This window comes from Stegostoma tigrinum, chromosome 23 (genome assembly GCF_030684315.1).
Source record: "Stegostoma tigrinum isolate sSteTig4 chromosome 23, sSteTig4.hap1, whole genome shotgun sequence".
Taxonomy (NCBI): Eukaryota; Metazoa; Chordata; class Chondrichthyes; order Orectolobiformes; family Stegostomatidae; genus Stegostoma; species Stegostoma tigrinum.
In genome coordinates this window covers 909,708-928,838 of record NC_081376.1, presented here as the reverse complement: position 1 = coordinate 928,838, position 19,131 = coordinate 909,708, and the positions used below count along the sequence as shown (strand labels likewise).

The 19,131-nt window shown below is 48.4% G+C and overlaps 1 protein-coding gene across 4 annotated transcripts in view; it reads left to right on the top strand.

Annotated features, from left to right (window-relative positions):
- The window catches only part of si:dkey-26i13.8 (kinesin-like protein KIF19), a 291,207-nt gene that overhangs the window by 84,195 nt on the left and 187,881 nt on the right, over window positions 1-19,131 (top strand). For all 4 annotated transcript variants that reach the window (XM_048552702.2, XM_048552699.2, XM_048552698.2 and 1 more), the window contains exons 7-8: window positions 15,381-15,575; window positions 17,307-17,459. In XM_048552702.2, coding sequence (XP_048408659.1) covers window positions 15,381-15,575; window positions 17,307-17,459 — 348 coding nt within the window. The remainder of the gene's footprint in view (window positions 1-15,380; window positions 15,576-17,306; window positions 17,460-19,131) is intronic.

Here is a 19,131-nt window from a genome sequence, read left to right as displayed (position 1 = left end):
CAAATTCAGCAAATGTCCTGCACATAAGAGCACCCTGCGAGTGAAGATATCTCTCCTTATCCTAGTCTGAAACTGGTGACTATGTATCCTGAGACAAAGACCACTTGCTGTGTGGCCCTTGGTAGGGGAAATATTATCCCTGCATCCACACTGCCCAGTCCTGTAAAAATTTTATACATTTCAATCAATCCCCTCTCATTTTTCTAAATTCCAAAGACAACTTGAAGGCTTCCCTGATCAGTTGCTTCCAAATGTTTTATATGGTTGCCAAGAAATGGGTAAAAACTAACAATGACTTCTGCCAAGCCAAGAATGTTCCTGTCAAATTCTTCATTGTTTCTCCTAAATTTTAGTTCACTATCTGCTCATGTGTACTCGGATGTGAGTAATGCGATCATGCACGAGACTCCAGTACCCTTGATCCTTTTTCTTCTGTTCTCTAGCTGTGAATCCGTGGTTAACCCACATCTTCTCATCAAATCAGGAGTTTTCACAATTCCAACGGGATTTCCCCAGGCATTAACACCAGCACTAGCTACTGCTGCCCTTAATGTAAAGACGAGTTTGCAGACAAACAGTAAGCACAACCAGATATTGGAGGATATGCTGACCAGTCCTGATTTGTATTTGCACCATTAATGTTCACTAACCGACATGGACACTTTGAAAAATATCTAATGTGGCTTTTGAAAGATTGCTTTGATTTGTTAGATGGAGGGAGTTGTAGACTTGCTGGCTGAGCCAGTGTGTTTGATTGGTGGCATTACCTGCTCAGTAACATCGCCAGTGTGCCTCCGGTGAAGTATTGGTGTTCTGTCCCACTTGTTATTTATGCTGGGGTGGTTGGCATTACTTCCAGTTCTGTTTTCCAGTGGTTTGTGTATTGGGCCCAGTTCAATGTGTTTGTTGATGGAGTTCTGGTTGAAATGACAAATCTCCAGGAATTCCCTGGCATGTCTCTGTTTGACTCGTACAATGATAGATGTGTTGTCCCAGTTGACATTGTGCCCTCCTTTTGTCCATGTGTATTCAGATCAGTGAGAATTGGTCATGTCTCTTGGTGGCTAGTTGGAGTTTTTGTATCCTTATTGTCAGTTTTCTTCCAGTTTGGCCTATGTAATATTTCTCACAGCCCTTACATGGTCTTTTGTATATCACATTAGTTTTATTAGCTGTGGATATAGGATCCTTTATGTTTGTCAGTAGGTGTTGCAGAGTGGTTGTTAGTTTGTGGGCTACTCTTACACTCAATGGACAGTAGGGTGACTAGTGTCAGAGATAATGGGAACTGCAGATGCTGGAGATTCCAAGATAATAAAATGTGAGGCTGGATGAACACAGCAGGCCAAGCAGCATCTCAGGAGCACAAAAGCTGACGTTTCGGGCCTAGACCCTTCATCAGAGAGGGGGATGGGGGGAGGGAACTGGAATAAATAGGGAGAGAGGGGGAGGCGGACCGAAGATGGAGAGTAAAGAAGATAGGTGGAGAGGGTGTAGGTGGGGAGGTAGGGAGGGGATAGGTCAGTCCAGGGAAGACGGACAGGTCAAGGAGGTGGGATGAGGTTAGTAGGTAGCTGGGGGTGCGGCTTGGGGTGGGAGGAAGGGATGGGTGAGAGGAAGAACCGGTTAGGGAGGCAGAGACAGGTTGGACTGGTTTTGGGATGCAGTGGGTGGGGGGGAAGAGCTGGGCTGGTTGAGGGATGCAGTGGGGGAAGGGGAGATTTTGAAACTGGTGAAGTCCACATTGATACCATATGGCTGCAGGGTTCCCAGGCGGAATATGAGTTGCTGTTCCTGCAACCTTCGGGTGGCATCATGGTGGCAGTGCAGGAGGCCCATGATGGACATGTCATCAAGAGAATGGGAGGGGGAGTGGAAATGGTTTGCGACTGGGAGGTGCAGTTGTTTGTTGCGAACTGAGCGGAGGTGTTCTGCAAAGCGGTCCCCAAGCCTCCGCTTGGTTTCCCCAATGTAGAGAAAGCCGCACCGGGTACAGTGGATGCAGTATACCACATTGGCAGATGTGCAGGTGAACCTCTGCTTAATGTGGAATGTCATCTTGGGGCCTGGGATGGGGGTGAGGGAGGAGGTGTGGGGACAAGTGTAGCATTTCCTGCGGTTGCAGGGGAAGGTGCCGGGTGTGGTGGGGTTGGAGGGCAGTGTGGAGCGAACAAGGGAGTCACGGAGAGAGTGGTCTCTCCGGAAAGCAGACAGGGGTGGGGATGGAAAAATGTCTTGGGTGGTGGGGTCGGATTGTAAATGGCGGAAGTGTCGGAGGATAATGCGTTGTATCCGGAGGTTGGTAGGGTGGTGTGTGAGAACGAGGGGGATCCTCTTGGGGCGGTTGTGGCGGGGGCGGGGTGTGAGGGATGTGTCGCGGGAAATGCGGGAGACGCGGTCAAGGGCGTTCTCAATCACCGTGGGGGGGAAGTTGCGGTCCTTAAAGAACTTGGACATCTGGGATGTGCGGGAGTGGAATGTCTTATCGTGGGAGCAGATGCGGCGGAGGCGGAGGAATTGGGAATAGGGGATGGAATTTTTGCAGGAGGGTGGGTGGGAGGAGGTGTATTCTAGGTAGCTGTGGGAGTCGGTGGGCTTGTAATGGACATCAGTTACAAGCTGGTTGCCTGAGATGGAGACTGAGAGGTCCAGGAAGGTGAGGGATGTGCTGGAGATGGCCCAGGTGAACTGAAGGTTGGGGTGGAAGGTGTTGGTGAAGTGGATGAACTGTTCGAGCTCCTCTGGGGAGCAAGAGGCGGCGCCGATACAGTCATCAATGTACCGGAGGAAGAGGTGGGGTTTGGGGCCTGTGTAGGTGCGGAAGATGGACTGTTCCACGTAACCTACAAAGAGGCAGGCATAGCTGGGGCCCATGCGGGTGCCCATGGCCACCCCCTTAGTCTGTAGGAAGTGGGAGGAGTCAAAAGAGAAGTTGTTGAGTGTGAGGACGAGTTCCGCTAGGCGGATGAGAGTGTCGGTGGAGGGGGCCTGGTCGGGCCTGCGGGACAGGAAGAAGCGGAGGGCCTTGAGGCCATCTCCATGCGGAATGCAGGTGTACAGGGACTGGACGTCCATGGTGAATATGAGGTGTTGGGGGCCAGGGAATTGGAAGTCCTGGAGGAGGTGGAGGGCGTGGGTGGTGTCACGGACATAGGTGGGGAGTTCCTGGACCAAAGGGGAGAAAATGGAGTCCAGATAGGTGGAGATGAGTTCGGTGGGGCAGGAGCAGGCTGAGACGATGGGTCGACCAGGGCAGGCAGGTTTGTGGATTTTGGGAAGGAGATAGAAACGGGCCGTGCGGGGTTGGGGAACAATGAGGTTGGAGGCTGTGGGTGGGAGGTCCCCTGAGGTGATGAGGTCATGAATGGTGTTGGAGATGATGGTTTGGTGCTCGGGTGTGGGGTCATGATCGAGGAGGCGGTAGGAGGTGGTGTCGGAGAGTTGGCGTCTGGCCTCGGCGATGTAGAGGTCAGTACGCCATACTACCACTGCGCCACCCTTGTCTGCGGGTTTGATGGTGAGGTTGGGGTTGGAGCGGAGGGAGCGGAGGGCTGCCCGTTCTGCGGGGGAGAGGTTGGAGTGGGTGAGAGGGGTGGAGAGGTTGAGGCGGTTGATGTCTCGACGGCAGTTGGAGATGAAGAGGTCGAGGGAGGGTAGGAGGCCTGGGGGTGGTGTCCAGGAGGAGGACTTGTGTTGGAAGCGGGTGAAGGGGTCAGTGGAAGGAGGGTTGGGTTCCCGGTTGAAGAAGTAGGCATGCAGGTGAAGACGGCGGAAAAACTGCTCTATGTCCGACCGTGACTGGTATTCGTTGATGTGTGGTTGTAGGGGGACAAAGGTGAGCCCCTTGCTCAGGACTGACCGTTCGTCCTCAGTCAGTGGGAGGTCTGGGGGGATGGTGAAGATTCGGCAGGGCTCAGGGTGGCTGTCTCCTCTGGGGTTACAGGCTGTGGAGGTTGTGGGCGGAGCGATGATGTCGTCGGCCGTGGGCAACCAGTCCAACCTGTCTCTGCCTCCCTAACCGGTTCTTCCTCTCACCCATCCCTTCCTCCCACCCCAAGCCGCACCCCCAGCTACCTACTAACCTCATCCCACCTCCTTGACCTGTCCGTCTTCCCTGGACTGACCTATCCCCTCCCTACCTCCCCACCTACACCCTCTCCACCTATCTTCTTTACTCTCCATCTTCGGTCCGCCTCCCCCTCTCTCCCTATTTATTCCAGTTCCCTCCCCCCATCCCCCTCTCTGATGAAGGGTCTAGGCCCGAAACGTCAGCTTTTGTGCTCCTGAGATGCTGCTTGGCCTGCTGTGTTCATCCAGCCTCACATTTTATTATCTTGGAATCTCCAGCATCTGCAGTTCCCATTATCTCTGATACTATTTTAACCTCACTGCGAAGCCTCTTCCAGGGATGCCTAACCTGAAGAAGTTACCCTCCTCCCTCCGGACCAACCTCAGGGAATCTCTCTCCCATTGCAACTCTCTTGTAATCTCTTCGGCCTTGAAACTGCTCGACCATGTCCTGAAGCAAACCAGGTACCACAGCCACATCACCTTTCTCAGCACCTGCCTACGGAACCAGATCATCCCCAAGGGACTACAGTCCACATTTCAGCCTTCCCAATTTGGCCCCAACCGTGACCACCTCTACACCCAGAATATTCAGACCCTTCAGAAGCGGTTCTCCCTGCGAGTCCTGAGACAGACACTCGCAGCCATGCGCCGGCACCTCCAGGCACTGCAATCCAGCCTGCCCCAGCTCAGAGCCTCCCTCTCCCAGACCTGCAAAGGACCCCTGCTGTTTTTTATCCTCCGCAGGATCCACAGACTGAACACCCAGTTCCACTCAGCTTTACTGGACACCAAAAATCGTAAGTACAACCAACTCACTGGCCCCTGCCACCCACAAGAGGATTCCTGCGCCTCCCAAATCCCGACTCTGTCCCTGCCCCTCCCCCACCATGCACCCGCCGCCATTGACCATGAGGACACGGCCGGAGACCCCACCGATGACGTCACATCGGCCTCCGCCGGCCACAGAACTTCCGGAACCGCTGCTGCAGTCACCACCTCCACGTCCAGGTACTACAGCCCACACACCACCCTCACCTCAGCTGCTGCCGCCCACCCCGATCCTCCCACCGCCGACGGAACCCCGCCCACGGTCGACGCCGACGGAACCCCGCCCACGGTCGACGCCGACAGAACCCCGCCCACGGCCGACGGAACCCCGCCCACGGCCGACGACATCATCGCTCCGCCCACAACCTCCACAGCCTGTAACCCCAGAGGAGACAGCCACCCTGAGCCCTGCCGAATCTTCACCATCCCCCCAGACCTCCCACTGACTGAGGACGAACGGTCAGTCCTGAGCAAGGGGCTCACCTTTGTCCCCCTACAACCACACATCAACGAATACCAGTCACGGTCGGACATAGAGCAGTTTTTCCGCCGTCTTCGCCTGCATGCCTACTTCTTCAACCGGGAACCCAACCCTCCTTCCACTGACCCCTTCACCCGCTTCCAACACAAGTCCTCCTCCTGGACACCACCCCCAGGCCTCCTACCCTCCCTCGACCTCTTCATCTCCAACTGCCGTCGAGACATCAACCGCCTCAACCTCTCCACCCCTCTCACCCACTCCAACCTCTCCCCCGCAGAACGGGCAGCCCTCCGCTCCCTCCGCTCCAACCCCAACCTCACCATCAAACCCGCAGACAAGGGTGGCGCAGTGGTAGTATGGCGTACTGACCTCTACATCGCCGAGGCCAGACGCCAACTCTCCGACACCACCTCCTACCGCCTCCTCGATCATGACCCCACACCCGAGCACCAAACCATCATCTCCAACACCATTCATGACCTCATCACCTCAGGGGACCTCCCACCCACAGCCTCCAACCTCATTGTTCCCCAACCCCGCACGGCCCGTTTCTATCTCCTTCCCAAAATCCACAAACCTGCCTGCCCTGGTCGACCCATCGTCTCAGCCTGCTCCTGCCCCACCGAACTCATCTCCACCTATCTGGACTCCATTTTCTCCCCTTTGGTCCAGGAACTCCCCACCTATGTCCGTGACACCACCCACGCCCTCCACCTCCTCCAGGACTTCCAATTCCCTGGCCCCCAACACCTCATATTCACCATGGACGTCCAGTCCCTGTACACCTGCATTCCGCATGGAGATGGCCTCAAGGCCCTCCGCTTCTTCCTGTCCCGCAGGCCCGACCAGGCCCCCTCCACCGACACTCTCATCCGCCTAGCGGAACTCGTCCTCACACTCAACAACTTCTCTTTTGACTCCTCCCACTTCCTACAGACTAAGGGGGTGGCCATGGGCACCCGCATGGGCCCCAGCTATGCCTGCCTCTTTGTAGGTTACGTGGAACAGTCCATCTTCCGCACCTACACAGGCCCCAAACCCCACCTCTTCCTCCGGTACATTGATGACTGTATCGGCGCCGCCTCTTGCTCCCCAGAGGAGCTCGAACAGTTCATCCACTTCACCAACACCTTCCACCCCAACCTTCAGTTCACCTGGGCCATCTCCAGCACATCCCTCACCTTCCTGGACCTCTCAGTCTCCATCTCAGGCAACCAGCTTGTAACTGATGTCCATTACAAGCCCACCGACTCCCACAGCTACCTAGAATACACCTCCTCCCACCCACCCTCCTGCAAAAATTCCATCCCCTATTCCCAATTCCTCCGCCTCCGCCGCATCTGCTCCCACGATAAGACATTCCACTCCCGCACATCCCAGATGTCCAAGTTCTTTAAGGACCGCAACTTCCCCCCCACGGTGATTGAGAACGCCCTTGACCGCGTCTCCCGCATTTCCCGCGACACATCCCTCACACCCCGCCCCCGCCACAACCGCCCCAAGAGGATCCCCCTCGTTCTCACACACCACCCTACCAACCTCCGGATACAACGCATTATCCTCCGACACTTCCGCCATTTACAATCCGACCCCACCACCCAAGACATTTTTCCATCCCCACCCCTGTCTGCTTTCCGGAGAGACCACTCTCTCCGTGACTCCCTTGTTCGCTCCACACTGCCCTCCAACCCCACCACACCCGGCACCTTCCCCTGCAACCGCAGGAAATGCTACACTTGTCCCCACACCTCCTCCCTCACCCCCATCCCAGGCCCCAAGATGACATTCCACATTAAGCAGAGGTTCACCTGCACATCTGCCAATGTGGTATACTGCATCCACTGTACCCGGTGCGGCTTTCTCTACATTGGGGAAACCAAGCGGAGGCTTGGGGACCGCTTTGCAGAACACCTCCGCTCAGTTCGCAACAAACAACTGCACCTCCCAGTCGCAAACCATTTCCACTCCCCCTCCCATTCTCTTGATGACATGTCCATCATGGGCCTCCTGCACTGCCACCATGATGCCACCCGAAGGTTGCAGGAACAGCAACTCATATTCCGCCTGGGAACCCTGCAGCCATATGGTATCAATGTGGACTTCACCAGTTTCAAAATCTCCCCTTCCCCCACTGCATCCCTCAACCAGCCCAGTTCATCCCCTCCCCCCACTGCACCACACAACCAGCCCAGCTCTTCCCCCCCACCCACTGCATCCCAAAACCAGTCCAACCTGTCTCTGCCTCCCTAACCGGTTCTTCCTCTCACCCATCCCTTCCTCCCACCCCAAGCCGCACCCCCAGCTACCTACTAACCTCATCCCACCTCCTTGACCTGTCCGTCTTCCCTGGACTGACCTATCCCCTCCCTACCTCCCCACCTACACCCTCTCCACCTATCTTCTTTACTCTCCATCTTCGGTCCGCCTCCCCCTCTCTCCCTATTTATTCCAGTTCCCTCCCCCCATCCCCCTCTCTGATGAAGGGTCTAGGCCCGAAACGTCAGCTTTTGTGCTCCTGAGATGCTGCTTGGCCTGCTGTGTTCATCCAGCCTCACATTTTATTATCAGGGTGACTAGTGTGCCGGGCTGTGTTGTATATTTTTGTCTGTCACAGAGGTAATGGTGGATTTTGCTTTTTTGGTATCCATTTCTTTTAAAAACTCCATATGAGTACTCCTGTTCTGCTTTGCACACTTCAGGATTGCTGCAATGTGTTGTGGCTCGTTTGAATAATGTCCTAATGCAGCTATGGGTGTTGGAGTGGTTTTTGGTGTAGTTAAGTATTTGATCTGTATATGTGATCTTTCTGTATACGCTTGTCTGGAGTTCCCCATTCTTCTTACGTTGTACTATTAAGTCTAGGAGGGGTAATCAGTTATTGTTCTCTTCTTTTGTGAATTTAATTCTGATAAGGATGTTGTTCATGTGTCAATGGGTTTCTTCTGGTCTTGTGCTTTTGATAATCATGAAGGTATCATCTACATGGTGCACCCAGAGTTTGGGTTGAATAGTGGGGAGTGCTGAATGTTCTAACCTTTGCATTACTGCTTCTACAATCAGTCCTTATAATGGGGATCTCATTGGTGTTCCACTGATTTGTTTAAATATACGGTTGTTGAAGGGGAAGTGGGTTGTGAGGTACAGATCCAGCAGTTTCAGGTGCTGTCCTTGTTGATGCTGTTGGTGTTTGGGGTGCCTGGTTTCCTGATTTGTCCAGCAATGTGGCAATTGTCTCTTTGGCTAGGTCAACGTTTATGGATGTGAATAGTACTGTTACGTTGAAGGATATCATTATCTCGTTCTCGCTTATTCTGATGTCCTTGATGAAGTTGAGGAATTCTTGGGAGGAGTGGATGGAGTGGGTAGTGCTGTCAACTGAGTATTTCAGTTTCTATAGTAGTTCTTTGGCCAGTCTATATGTTGGTGTGCCAGGTAGTGAGTCAATGGGTCTGAGGGGGAATCCCTGACTTGATTACCTTAGGGAGTCCATAATGTAGGTGCGCTGAATCAAAAACAAAGTTACTGGAAAAGCTCAGCAGGCCTGGCAGCATCTGTGGAGGAGAAAAAGAGTTAACTGAGTTCTAAGGAAGGGTCACCGGACCCAAAACGTTAACTCTTTTTTCTCTCCACAGACCTGCTGAGCTTTTCCAGTAAATTTGTTTTTGTTCCCGATTTACAGCATCTGCAGTTCTTTTGGTTCTTACTTAGGTGTGCTGGATCCCTCTGGCTCCAGTGTTAATGCCCTGAGGATCCCCACTGTATCGTGAATAAGATGTTATCTTTCGTCAAGAGACATTGTGTGTCTCCTTTCTTCGGCTGGGTTTTCAGGCTCAGGGATATTTCCAGATGCGACAGTCACATTTGTACAACCATTGATGCTCATGGAAGAGGTTGAAGTTTGTGGATGTGTTAGGCCTGGCTGACTCTCTTGATGATTGTGACAATTAAATTGCTATCAATGCTTGGAGATAGTAGGAACTGCCGATGCTGGAGAATCTGAGATAACAAAGTGTAGAGCTGGAACACAACAGGCCAAGAGGAGTAGGAATTTCTGAAGAAGGGTCTAGGCCCAAAACATCAGCTTTCCTGCTCCTATGATGCTCCTTGACCTGTGTGTTCATCCAGCTTCACACCATATTATCTCAGATTCTCCTGCATTGACAGTTCCTACTATCTCTGTAACAATTTTAACCCCACTGCGCAACCTCTTCTCTAACCCCACCTCTTTGACCTGTCTGTCTCCTCTCACCCTGTCTTCTCCTTTATCCATCTTCTATCCACCTCCCCCGTCTCTCAAATTATTTCAGAATCCCCTTCCCCTCCCCCTTTCTGAAGAAGGGTCTAGGCCCAAAACGTCAGCTTTCCTGCTTCTATGATGTTCCTTGGCCTGCTGTGTTCATCCAGCTCTGCACTTTTTTATCAATGCTTGGACACTGTTCTTAACATTTGTCAAGCTACCCCTTCTGTTATCTCTCCTGACATCACTTTCAAAAGTTCCCTTCATTTTTAGCAGCCATCTCTGTTAATAATGAGAGAAATAAGCTTCAGACAAATTCTCTGAACTTAATCCTTTATACATATAGGTAAAATACATGTAAATACATACATTTCAACAATATATTCTATATTTTCCCTATTTCAAGGAGAAGAAAGTGTTTTTCATGCTTTATTAGATTTTAGAAAGTAAATTTAATTTTCAGAACGAAGACAGTTTAAAATTTAAAAAGTTTATATTTATTATTGGCTAGAAATGGTCTTATAAGGGGCTTTTATTTAGTCACTGAAATGGCTAAATGGATTATGTGACTGTCAGAGTTTGAGGGAAGTGTTTTTGATCTGTCTAGTGCTGCAGCCCATCAGTGAGACACACATGAGCTTTGACCTTATCTGAGTAGTGTACTACTCTGCACTGCTGGAATAGGGGCTGAGAATAAATCAAAACTTTCGTCTTCGAGAGATGCTTAATATCCAAGAGGGACTGTTCTGTACAATAAGCATAATAAAGACAATATAAAGTTTTGTATATAGTAATAACATAATAAGGCTGCATGATGGCTCAGTGGTTAGCAGTGCTTCCCCACAGCACCAAGGACCTGGGGATTCCACCCTCAGGTGACTGTCTGTGTGTAGTTTGCACATTGTCCCTGTGTCTGTGTGGGTTTCCTCCGGGTGCTCTGATTTCTTGCCACAGTCGAAAGATATGCAGGCTAGGTAGATTGGAATAGCTAAATTGCCCACAGTGCCCGTGGATGTGTGGGTTAGGGTGGGTTAGCTATGCTACATTGCCCACAGTATCCCGGAATGTGCAAGCTCACCATGGGAAATGCAGGGTCACAGGACAGGGTGGGGATGTGGGTCTGAGTGGGATGCTGTTTAGAGAGTGTGGACTCGATGGGCTGATGGCCTGCTTCCACACTATAGGGATTCTATGTTCGAAATATATAATAATTCTGTAGTAATGTAAGTATGATTTTGTCACATCAGAATGGAAACGTTCATTTTTGGAAGAGTTTTTTTTCTGTGTCTCCTTTATTTTTCAACCCAATAATGCAAAATTTGAAATGTAGCTTTTTATTTCACATTTAGAGGTCTCATAGGAGGCCCTTATCTATATCTGACTAAATCTAGCACTGCCTTTCTCACTTTCGCCTGCCTCTCTTTTCCTGTTTGAAATGTTGTCTTTCACCCCTTGTCTCTTTTCTCTCGCTCTGTATCAGGTCAATTCGAGACACTGACTTACACAAGGTTCCTCCAGCTCAGCCAATCACAGCCTGCCTCTCTCCCACACTAACTGCTCCTCCAGAAACAGGATGTGTGATTGGTGGTTAAAATAGTATCAGAGATAATGGGAACTGCAGATGCTGGAGATTCCAAGATAATAAAATGTGAGGCTGGATGAACACAGCAGGCCAAGCAGCATCTCAGGAGCACAAAAGCTGACGTTTCGGGCCTAGACCCTTCATCAGAGAGGGGGATGGGGGGAGGGAACTGGAATAAATAGGGAGAGAGGGGGAGGCGGACCGAAGATGGAGAGCAAAGAAGATAGGTGGAGAGGGTGTAGGTGGGGAGGTAGGGAGGGGATAGGTCAGTCCAGGGAAGACGGACAGGTCAAGGAGGTGGGATGAGGTTAGTAGGTAGCTGGGGGTGCGGCTGGGGGTGGGAGGAAGGGATGGGTGAGGGGAAGAACCGGTTAGGGAGGCAGAGACAGGTTGGACTGGTTTTGGGATGCAGTGGGTGGGGGGGAAGAGCTGGGCTGGTTGTGTGGTGCAGTGGGGGGAGGGGATGAACTGGGCTGGTTTAGGGATGCAGTGGGGGAAGGGGAGATTTTGAAACTGGTGAAGTCCACATTGATACCATATGGCTGCAGGGTTCCCAGGCGGAATATGAGTTGCTGTTCCTGCAACCTTCGGGTGGCATCATTGTGGCAGTGTAGGAGGCCCATGATGGACATGTCATCAAGAGAATGGGAGGGGGAGTGGAAATGGATTGGTGGAGCAGCCAAGAGCAGGAGAATGGAGGCCAGAATTGGATTGGTAGAATTGACCTAGTTGTTACCGTGGCTACCAGGCAGTAGAATTGCAGCGAAGTTAGTTTGTAAAAGTTGGCTAAACCCTGAGGATTTAACCTGGGGAAGGGGCTTGGTTATGGGAGAGGGGACAGACAGGCACGCCTGAGCATCAGTTCATCTATAATTGTTTGGGAATGTCTGGTGCATGGATGTTGTGTATAGTGAACCTTTTCCATCGCTGACCGAGTGTATTGAAGCTTATAACTGTTTGTATTTAACATGCTGAGAGGTAGGGGCACTTAGGAACACCTGGAATATGGAAACATTTGCAATATTGCATGCAGTTCTGGTCACTACATTACCAGAATGACGTGGATGCTTTAGAGAGGTGCAGAGAAGGTTTACCAGGATGTTGCCTGGTCTGAAGGCTATTAGTTACAAGGAGAGTTTGGATAAAGTCAGATTGTTTTTGCTGGAAAGGTGGAGGCGAGGAGTAACCCCTGTAGGGTTCTGGTTTGCAATCAGTTATCTTCTGATTTTTAAGTGGCTTGAATCACCCCCAGATCCCTGGTTCTCGATACTGGATTTTAGTAGGGAATGCGATATGGAGAAGGAAGTAGACAAGTAGACACTGTAGAAATGTCAGCCTTCCTGCTCCTCTGGTGCTGCTTGGCCTGCTGCGTTCATCCAGCACGACACCTTGTTATCTTATTCTCCAGCATCTGCAGTTCCTACTATCTCTGAGACTTATTTAGGGAATGTGAAATGAAGAAGGGACTAGGCATATGTTTCAGGGTAAAAGAATCTCTGAGTTTATTTACAATACAAAAAGTAAGTAAAATATAAGAAATATGGGTAATTGCAATAAAGCAGGGAAATTGACACAATCAATTATACAGAGAGCAGTAATACTATTAAATACACTAATAGCTGGATTAAACATGATTAGGACCTAAAAAAATCAGTTTTAATTACAGAAACTTTAATCAGGCTTCTTACCCTTGGCGTTCCAATGCACTGTCACCAAACGCCCCTCCCTCCCTGTTCGGAGGTTGGAACTTTGGGGTCTTGGGAGTTTAACCTCATTGCGGAGGAAAACACGGTTCTTAAATACACCATTTCTGAAGAAGGGTCTAGGCCTGAAACATCAGATTTTCTGCTACTGTGATGCTGCTTGGCCTGCTGAGTTCATCAAGCTCTAAACCTTGTTCTCTCTAAAATACACCTGGCTGTTTCCACTTGCCGTACCTGGCGGCTAGATGAAGACTTCAGACTGCATAGGCTTTTCAGTTTGGGTTGGGTCCACTTATGCAGTGAGATGCATAGTAGATCTATAGGGTATGTACTTGTTTACTTTTATTTTCTGCTGGTTTTCAGCTCAGGATGTTAGCTGAGCCCTTGTGGTGTCGATCAGGTTAGTTGGTTTTTGCAGTTTCTAAGTTCTTGGATCTACTGGCCTTGGTCAGTTGCCATTGGTTCACCTGGTTCAGAACAGGCCTGTACCTGGTATCTCTTGTTCAGAAATCTCTGACTCTGACTCTATAAACTCTTGGAACATTCTTGGATGGTCTCGGATTATTCTTGAAATTGCTCTTGGAAATAGCTGTTTGGAATGTTCTTGGAAAATAGCTGCTGGAATTAGCTGCTAGAATTTCCCTGTAATCACTCTTGGAAATAGCTGCTGGAAAATTGCTCTTTGAGGTGAGATCAGGGTCTGCAATTATACTGATCGTGGGCCCCCTTGTCTTTGTGCCAAATCCATGTGATCCATTGTGTTTCTGGTGTTTCTTCTGAAGTCAATTGGGTTGTGGATTGTTAAATGTATCTGTGAATGGATTTCAATTGAAGTTGAATATCCAATATCTCTGAAGGCCCAAAACTGTCTCTGCCATGTTGCCCAAGGTGTAAAAGCTGTCTTGGGCTACAGCCTTGGCAGTCTCGGTTGATGGTTCTTTTAGAATGGAGGTGTAAATTAGAATTCCAGGCTGAACAAAAGTCATTGGTGAGGCTGCACTTAGTGTATTGTGTACAGTTTTGTTCAGCCTGTTATAGGAAAGTCATAGTTAAACTGGAAAGTGTGTAAAGCAATTTTATGAGGATGTTGCCAGGATGGGTAGGCCTGAGTTATAAGGAGAGGTTGGCCAGGATAGGACTTTATTCCTTGGGATGTAGGAGAGATGAGGGGTGACCTTTATTGAGGTGTATAAGATCATGAGAGGCATAGATTGGATGAATGCATGTAGTCTTTTTCCTAGTAATGGGGAATTGAAAACTAGAGGGTATAGGTTTAAGGTGAGCGGGGAAAGAATTAAGACCTTAGAAGCAACTTCTTCGTACAGAGAGTGGTGCATATATGGAATTGGCTGCCAGAGAAAGTGGTTGAAGCAGATACAATAGCAACATTTAAAAAAAACATTTGGATAGGTACATGGATGGGAAGGATCTAGAGGGATATGGACCCAATGCGGCCCATTGGATGTAGGTGAGTGGGCATCATGGTCAGCATGGACCAGTTTGGGCAAAGAGCCTGTTTCCATGCTGTATGACTCTATGGCTGTAATAGTCCCAGACAGAAATCTCCATTCTGCTGGCTGTTTTGGGTATTTACTACAGCTTCATCAGTCCAGGATATTGCCCAGTATTTTACATATTGGAAAAGTCCAGGGCCTTGTCCAATAGTTTAGATGATGGGCATTCTTACTCAATCCTACACTCATAGAGGTCTACAACATTTTGACAAGCATAGATAGGGTGGATAGTCAGAGACTTTGTTTCCCAGGGTGGAAAGGTCAGCCCCAAGAAGGTAAATGTTTAAGATACGAGGGGAAAGTTTATGGGAGAAGTGTGGGGAAAAGTTTTCACCCAGACTTAAGCTATGTGCAGATTTGAATCTGCATATTCCTATATTGTGAAAGAGACCACACTGGAGAAAAATGTTTTATTAGCTGTAAGGCACTTTAGGATGGTTTGAGATTTGTGCCAGACTCCATGCATGTCTACTCCAGTGTGTAGCATTTCTACATTCTCTTGCCTGGATTGATGTTTACAAAGCTCTCTGATTGACCTATTTATGATCCCCAGACTAGTTGCATCGACTGATGTTGTGATTGAACCAATTGGCTTGTTTTTGCAAACTTTTCCTATATGTTTTGCTAATTCTCTAAGTCCAAATCTTACTGTGGATAGTTCCGAGTTGATTAATGTCAAAGGCCCAGTTTTATGCTGGCCATGACCCAGCCAGATGCTAGGCCATGAACCTTGGCATGTCAATTGTTTTTCCCTCAAACAACAATGGAGTGCCATCCACCTTTACAGCCTGGGTAGTAAGCTGGCAAAATGTGTTGCTCATTTGTGGTAAAATCCTTTAGTTTTCAGCTTACTAAAATCAGTCAGTGTGAGATCATGATGAGGTGATGGCAGAAATTTCCCTTAAGGTAAATGTGGTGTGCTTAGGCCTGATTACAATTAACTGCTTATTTCTGTAATCCTCAGATCATGCAGTTGCTTACAAAAGGCAACAGACAACGAACGCAAGAACCGACAGCTGCCAATAAAACCTCATCCCGCTCCCACGCAGTGCTGCAGGTTATTGTTAAACAAAAGAGTCGGCTAAAAAACATTACAGAAGAGATCCGAGTTGGCCGTCTCTTTATGATTGACCTTGCTGGTTCTGAGAGAGCATCTCAGGTAATCAGGAATCATACCCATGCTGACATATTCCTGAGCTACCTTGATATTGTAATCACAATTTATGTTGTAATTGGAAAAAATGTTTAATTCCAGGTGCACAGCATCTGTTTATTTAGTTGTGTTCCTGTATCCTCTAATCTAATAATAAAAGATGTGTTGGTAGATGATAATGGGGGGGAAGAGAGTGGGTGACAAAGGGCGGAAGAGGTTTGATCTTCTAGACCCTGTCACCAATATCTGCTGTACTCAACTTGAAGAATGGGATTACATCATCTGAACTTCTGGTTTGCGGTTTTCATGCCCAGCTAGTATTGTTAATGGTGAAGGTTAAGATACAGGAAAGCCACCAACAGTTTTAGCCTCAGAATATCAGTGGCCATGGGCAAAAAAGGATGTAGAGAGGGTCCAGAAATGTACAAAAACGGTGATCAGGTAATGCCCCGCTTATTGCACTTCATGAAGAATCCTGACAGACACAGTTTTTTCCCTATTATGGAATGGCATGGTGGTCCAGTGGTTAGCATTGCTGCTGCACAATGTCAGGAACTCAGGTTCAATTCCAGCCTCGGGCAATTGTCTGTGTGGAGTTTGCACATTCTCCCTGTGTCTGTGTGGCTTTCCTCCAGGTGCTCTGGTTTCCTGCCATGGTCCCAAAATGTTAGGTGCATTGGCCATGTTAAACTGTCCCATAGTGTCTAGGGATGTGCGGGCTAGATGGATTAGCCATGGGAAATGCAGGGTTACAGGAATAGGGTGGGGATTCTATGATTCAATGATACTTTGGAATTCTCCATAAAAATAATTTCTGAGGAGAGAGAAGTTAAAACTAACAGAAACAAAGAGAAAGAAAGTAAGTTTTTAGCAAAGATTTGTAGCTTGGGTTGTCAGTGAGGTTGCTGTTGCTCGCCGAGTTGGTATGTTTTTGTTCAGACGTATTGTCACTGTGCTAGGTGACATCATCAGTGAGGCCTCCAATGAAGCGATGTTGTTCTACTCCACTTGGAAAGTAAATAATAACAAATATTGCACTGCATGGGAAACTGGAGCATGGAAAACAAATAGAATAAGTTGCCTTAAGGAGAACTTTGTAGCAGATAAGGCTTTTGAGAAACATGAAGCAACTAATAATAACATCTAAAGGTTGTAATCCCTGACTGCCTGCCTCTTCTGTGGCTATGTTTGTACCTGGTCACTTTGGAGAAGGAAGATATGGTGTTTAAGAGAGGTGCGCAGTGATTGCAGGGGCTGGAGTACATTCTTTCCCACTCCAGTTCCAGCTCCATTTCTAATTTTCTCCTTTCTGTCTTTCTATCCTCCATTTTTGTTGATGTTGCACTTCCCCTGGTAGACAGTGCTTGTCAATTGTTAACAGTTCAGTAGTTTAATTGGATGATTTGATGGTGGGTTTTCAAAAAAATTATCATGTGAGTGTTAGTGAGTCCATTGGTGGCAACGCTGGAAAGAACCAGAAGGGATGGAATTAGAGTCAATGCTGGCAACACTGGTAGAGGATGGGCAAAGCCATCACAAGAATTAATGCTATGATACAAAACAGGAACAGGTGAGAGGAGGACACAATTCCAACAGAAATGGATGATGGTGTCTTCAATTCATCTGATGATTTTGATAGAGAAAAGACAGAGACAGCCAAGGAGCAGTGTGGGATAAACAATAAGATGGTAAGGGAAAACACAGAGGTAGCTCAGTTTTTCCTTTCTCTGTTAACAGACTCAGAACACAGGCAAGAGAATGAAGGAAGGAGCCCATATTAATCGGTCCTTGCTGGCTCTGGGCAATTGTATCAATGCACTGAGTGAAAAAGGAGCAAATCGATCCCAATATGTCAACTACAGAGACAGCAAACTGACCCGGCTTCTGAAGGTATCCTATGCTTCTGTTTTATTGCAGATTTGTCTGCATGAACGCAGGAGAAACCTATCGTGCCACAAGCTCCACAGTGAGTAGGACAGTGAGGTGTAGGACAATGAGGTAGGCTATGAATCCAGCCCAGTTGGAATGTGGTCAAACTCCATGCTGTTGACATCATAGAACATAGAACACTACAGCGCAGTACAGGCCCTTCGGTGCTCGATGTTGCGCGTGTGAAACCAATCTGAAACCCATCTAACCTACACTATTCCATTATCATCCATATGTTTATCCAATGACTATTTAAATGCCCTTAAAGTTGGCGAGTCTACTACTGTTGCAGGCAGGGCATTCCACGTCCTTACTAATCTCTGAGTAAAGAACCTACCTCTGACATCTGTCCTATATGTATCACCCCTCAATTTAAAGTTATGTCCCCTCGTGCTAGCCATCACCATCCAAGGTAAAAGGCCGTCACTGTCCACCCTATCTAATCCTCTGATCATCTTGTATGTCTCTATTAAGTCACCTCTTAACCTCTTCTCGCTAACAAAAACAGCCTCATGTCCCTCAGCCATTCCTCATAAGACCTTCCCTCCATACCAGGCAATATCCTGGTAAATCTCCTCTACACCCTTTCCAATCTGATCCTTGAAAACTATCCAGCCAACTAACTAGCTCCCCAACTCCACTCCCAAGGAGTTGAGTGGTTGTGACAACAAACACTTGTGTATGCATGCTGCAGTATGGAATTATGGCTAATGATGGTAGAATGCAGGAACAGGAGTATGCCATTCAGCCCACTGAGCATAATTAGATCATGGTCAATCATCTTCTCAATGCTGTTTTCCCGCACTGTCTCCATACCTTCTTGTGCCATCAGACATATTGATTTCTGTCTTGAACGTGCTCAATGAACGTGCTTCTACAGTCCACTGGAGTAGAGAATTCCAAAGACTCACGACTCTGAATGAAGAAATTTTTTCTCATCTCAGCCCTAAATTCCTATGTTTTATTTTGAGATCATGTTCCATGGTTCCAGATTCACCATTCTGTGGAAACATCCTTTCCACATATACCGTCATGCCCTGTAAGAATTTTCTATGTTTCAGTCAGATCACTTCTCACTGTTTGAAACTCAGGGAGAATACAAGCCCAGTTTCCTCAGTCACTCATCACAAAACAATTCATCTGTCCCAGGGATTCCTCGTGAACTTCCGCTGCACTACTTCTTTATTCTTAATGAAATAAGGAGATGCAAGTCTACATAATACTCCAGGTGCGATCACACCAAACTGATCTCAGTTAAAACATGCACATGCTGGAAATCTGAAATAAAAACAGACTGCTGGAGAAATTCAGCACGTTGGCAGGATCTGAGGAGAGAAAACAGAGTTAACATTTTGGATCCAGTAACTTTTCTACAGAACTGATGGTAGTGAGGAAAAGGTAGTATTTATGCTGAACACAAGGGTGGGGAAAGGAGATAGGTGGAGATGGAACCCAGAGACAGAAAGACAAAGATAGGCAGAAAAAAGAATGGATTTGATAAGCCAGGGAGAAAGAAAAACTGCTAATGGGACTCATTTTGTCCGTGAAAATGGTTTGGCTAAGCCTGAAAGAAGTCCATTGATGACAGGACTCGAGGTGTGGGGTTGGTGAATGGAGATAGAAGAAGGTGTTC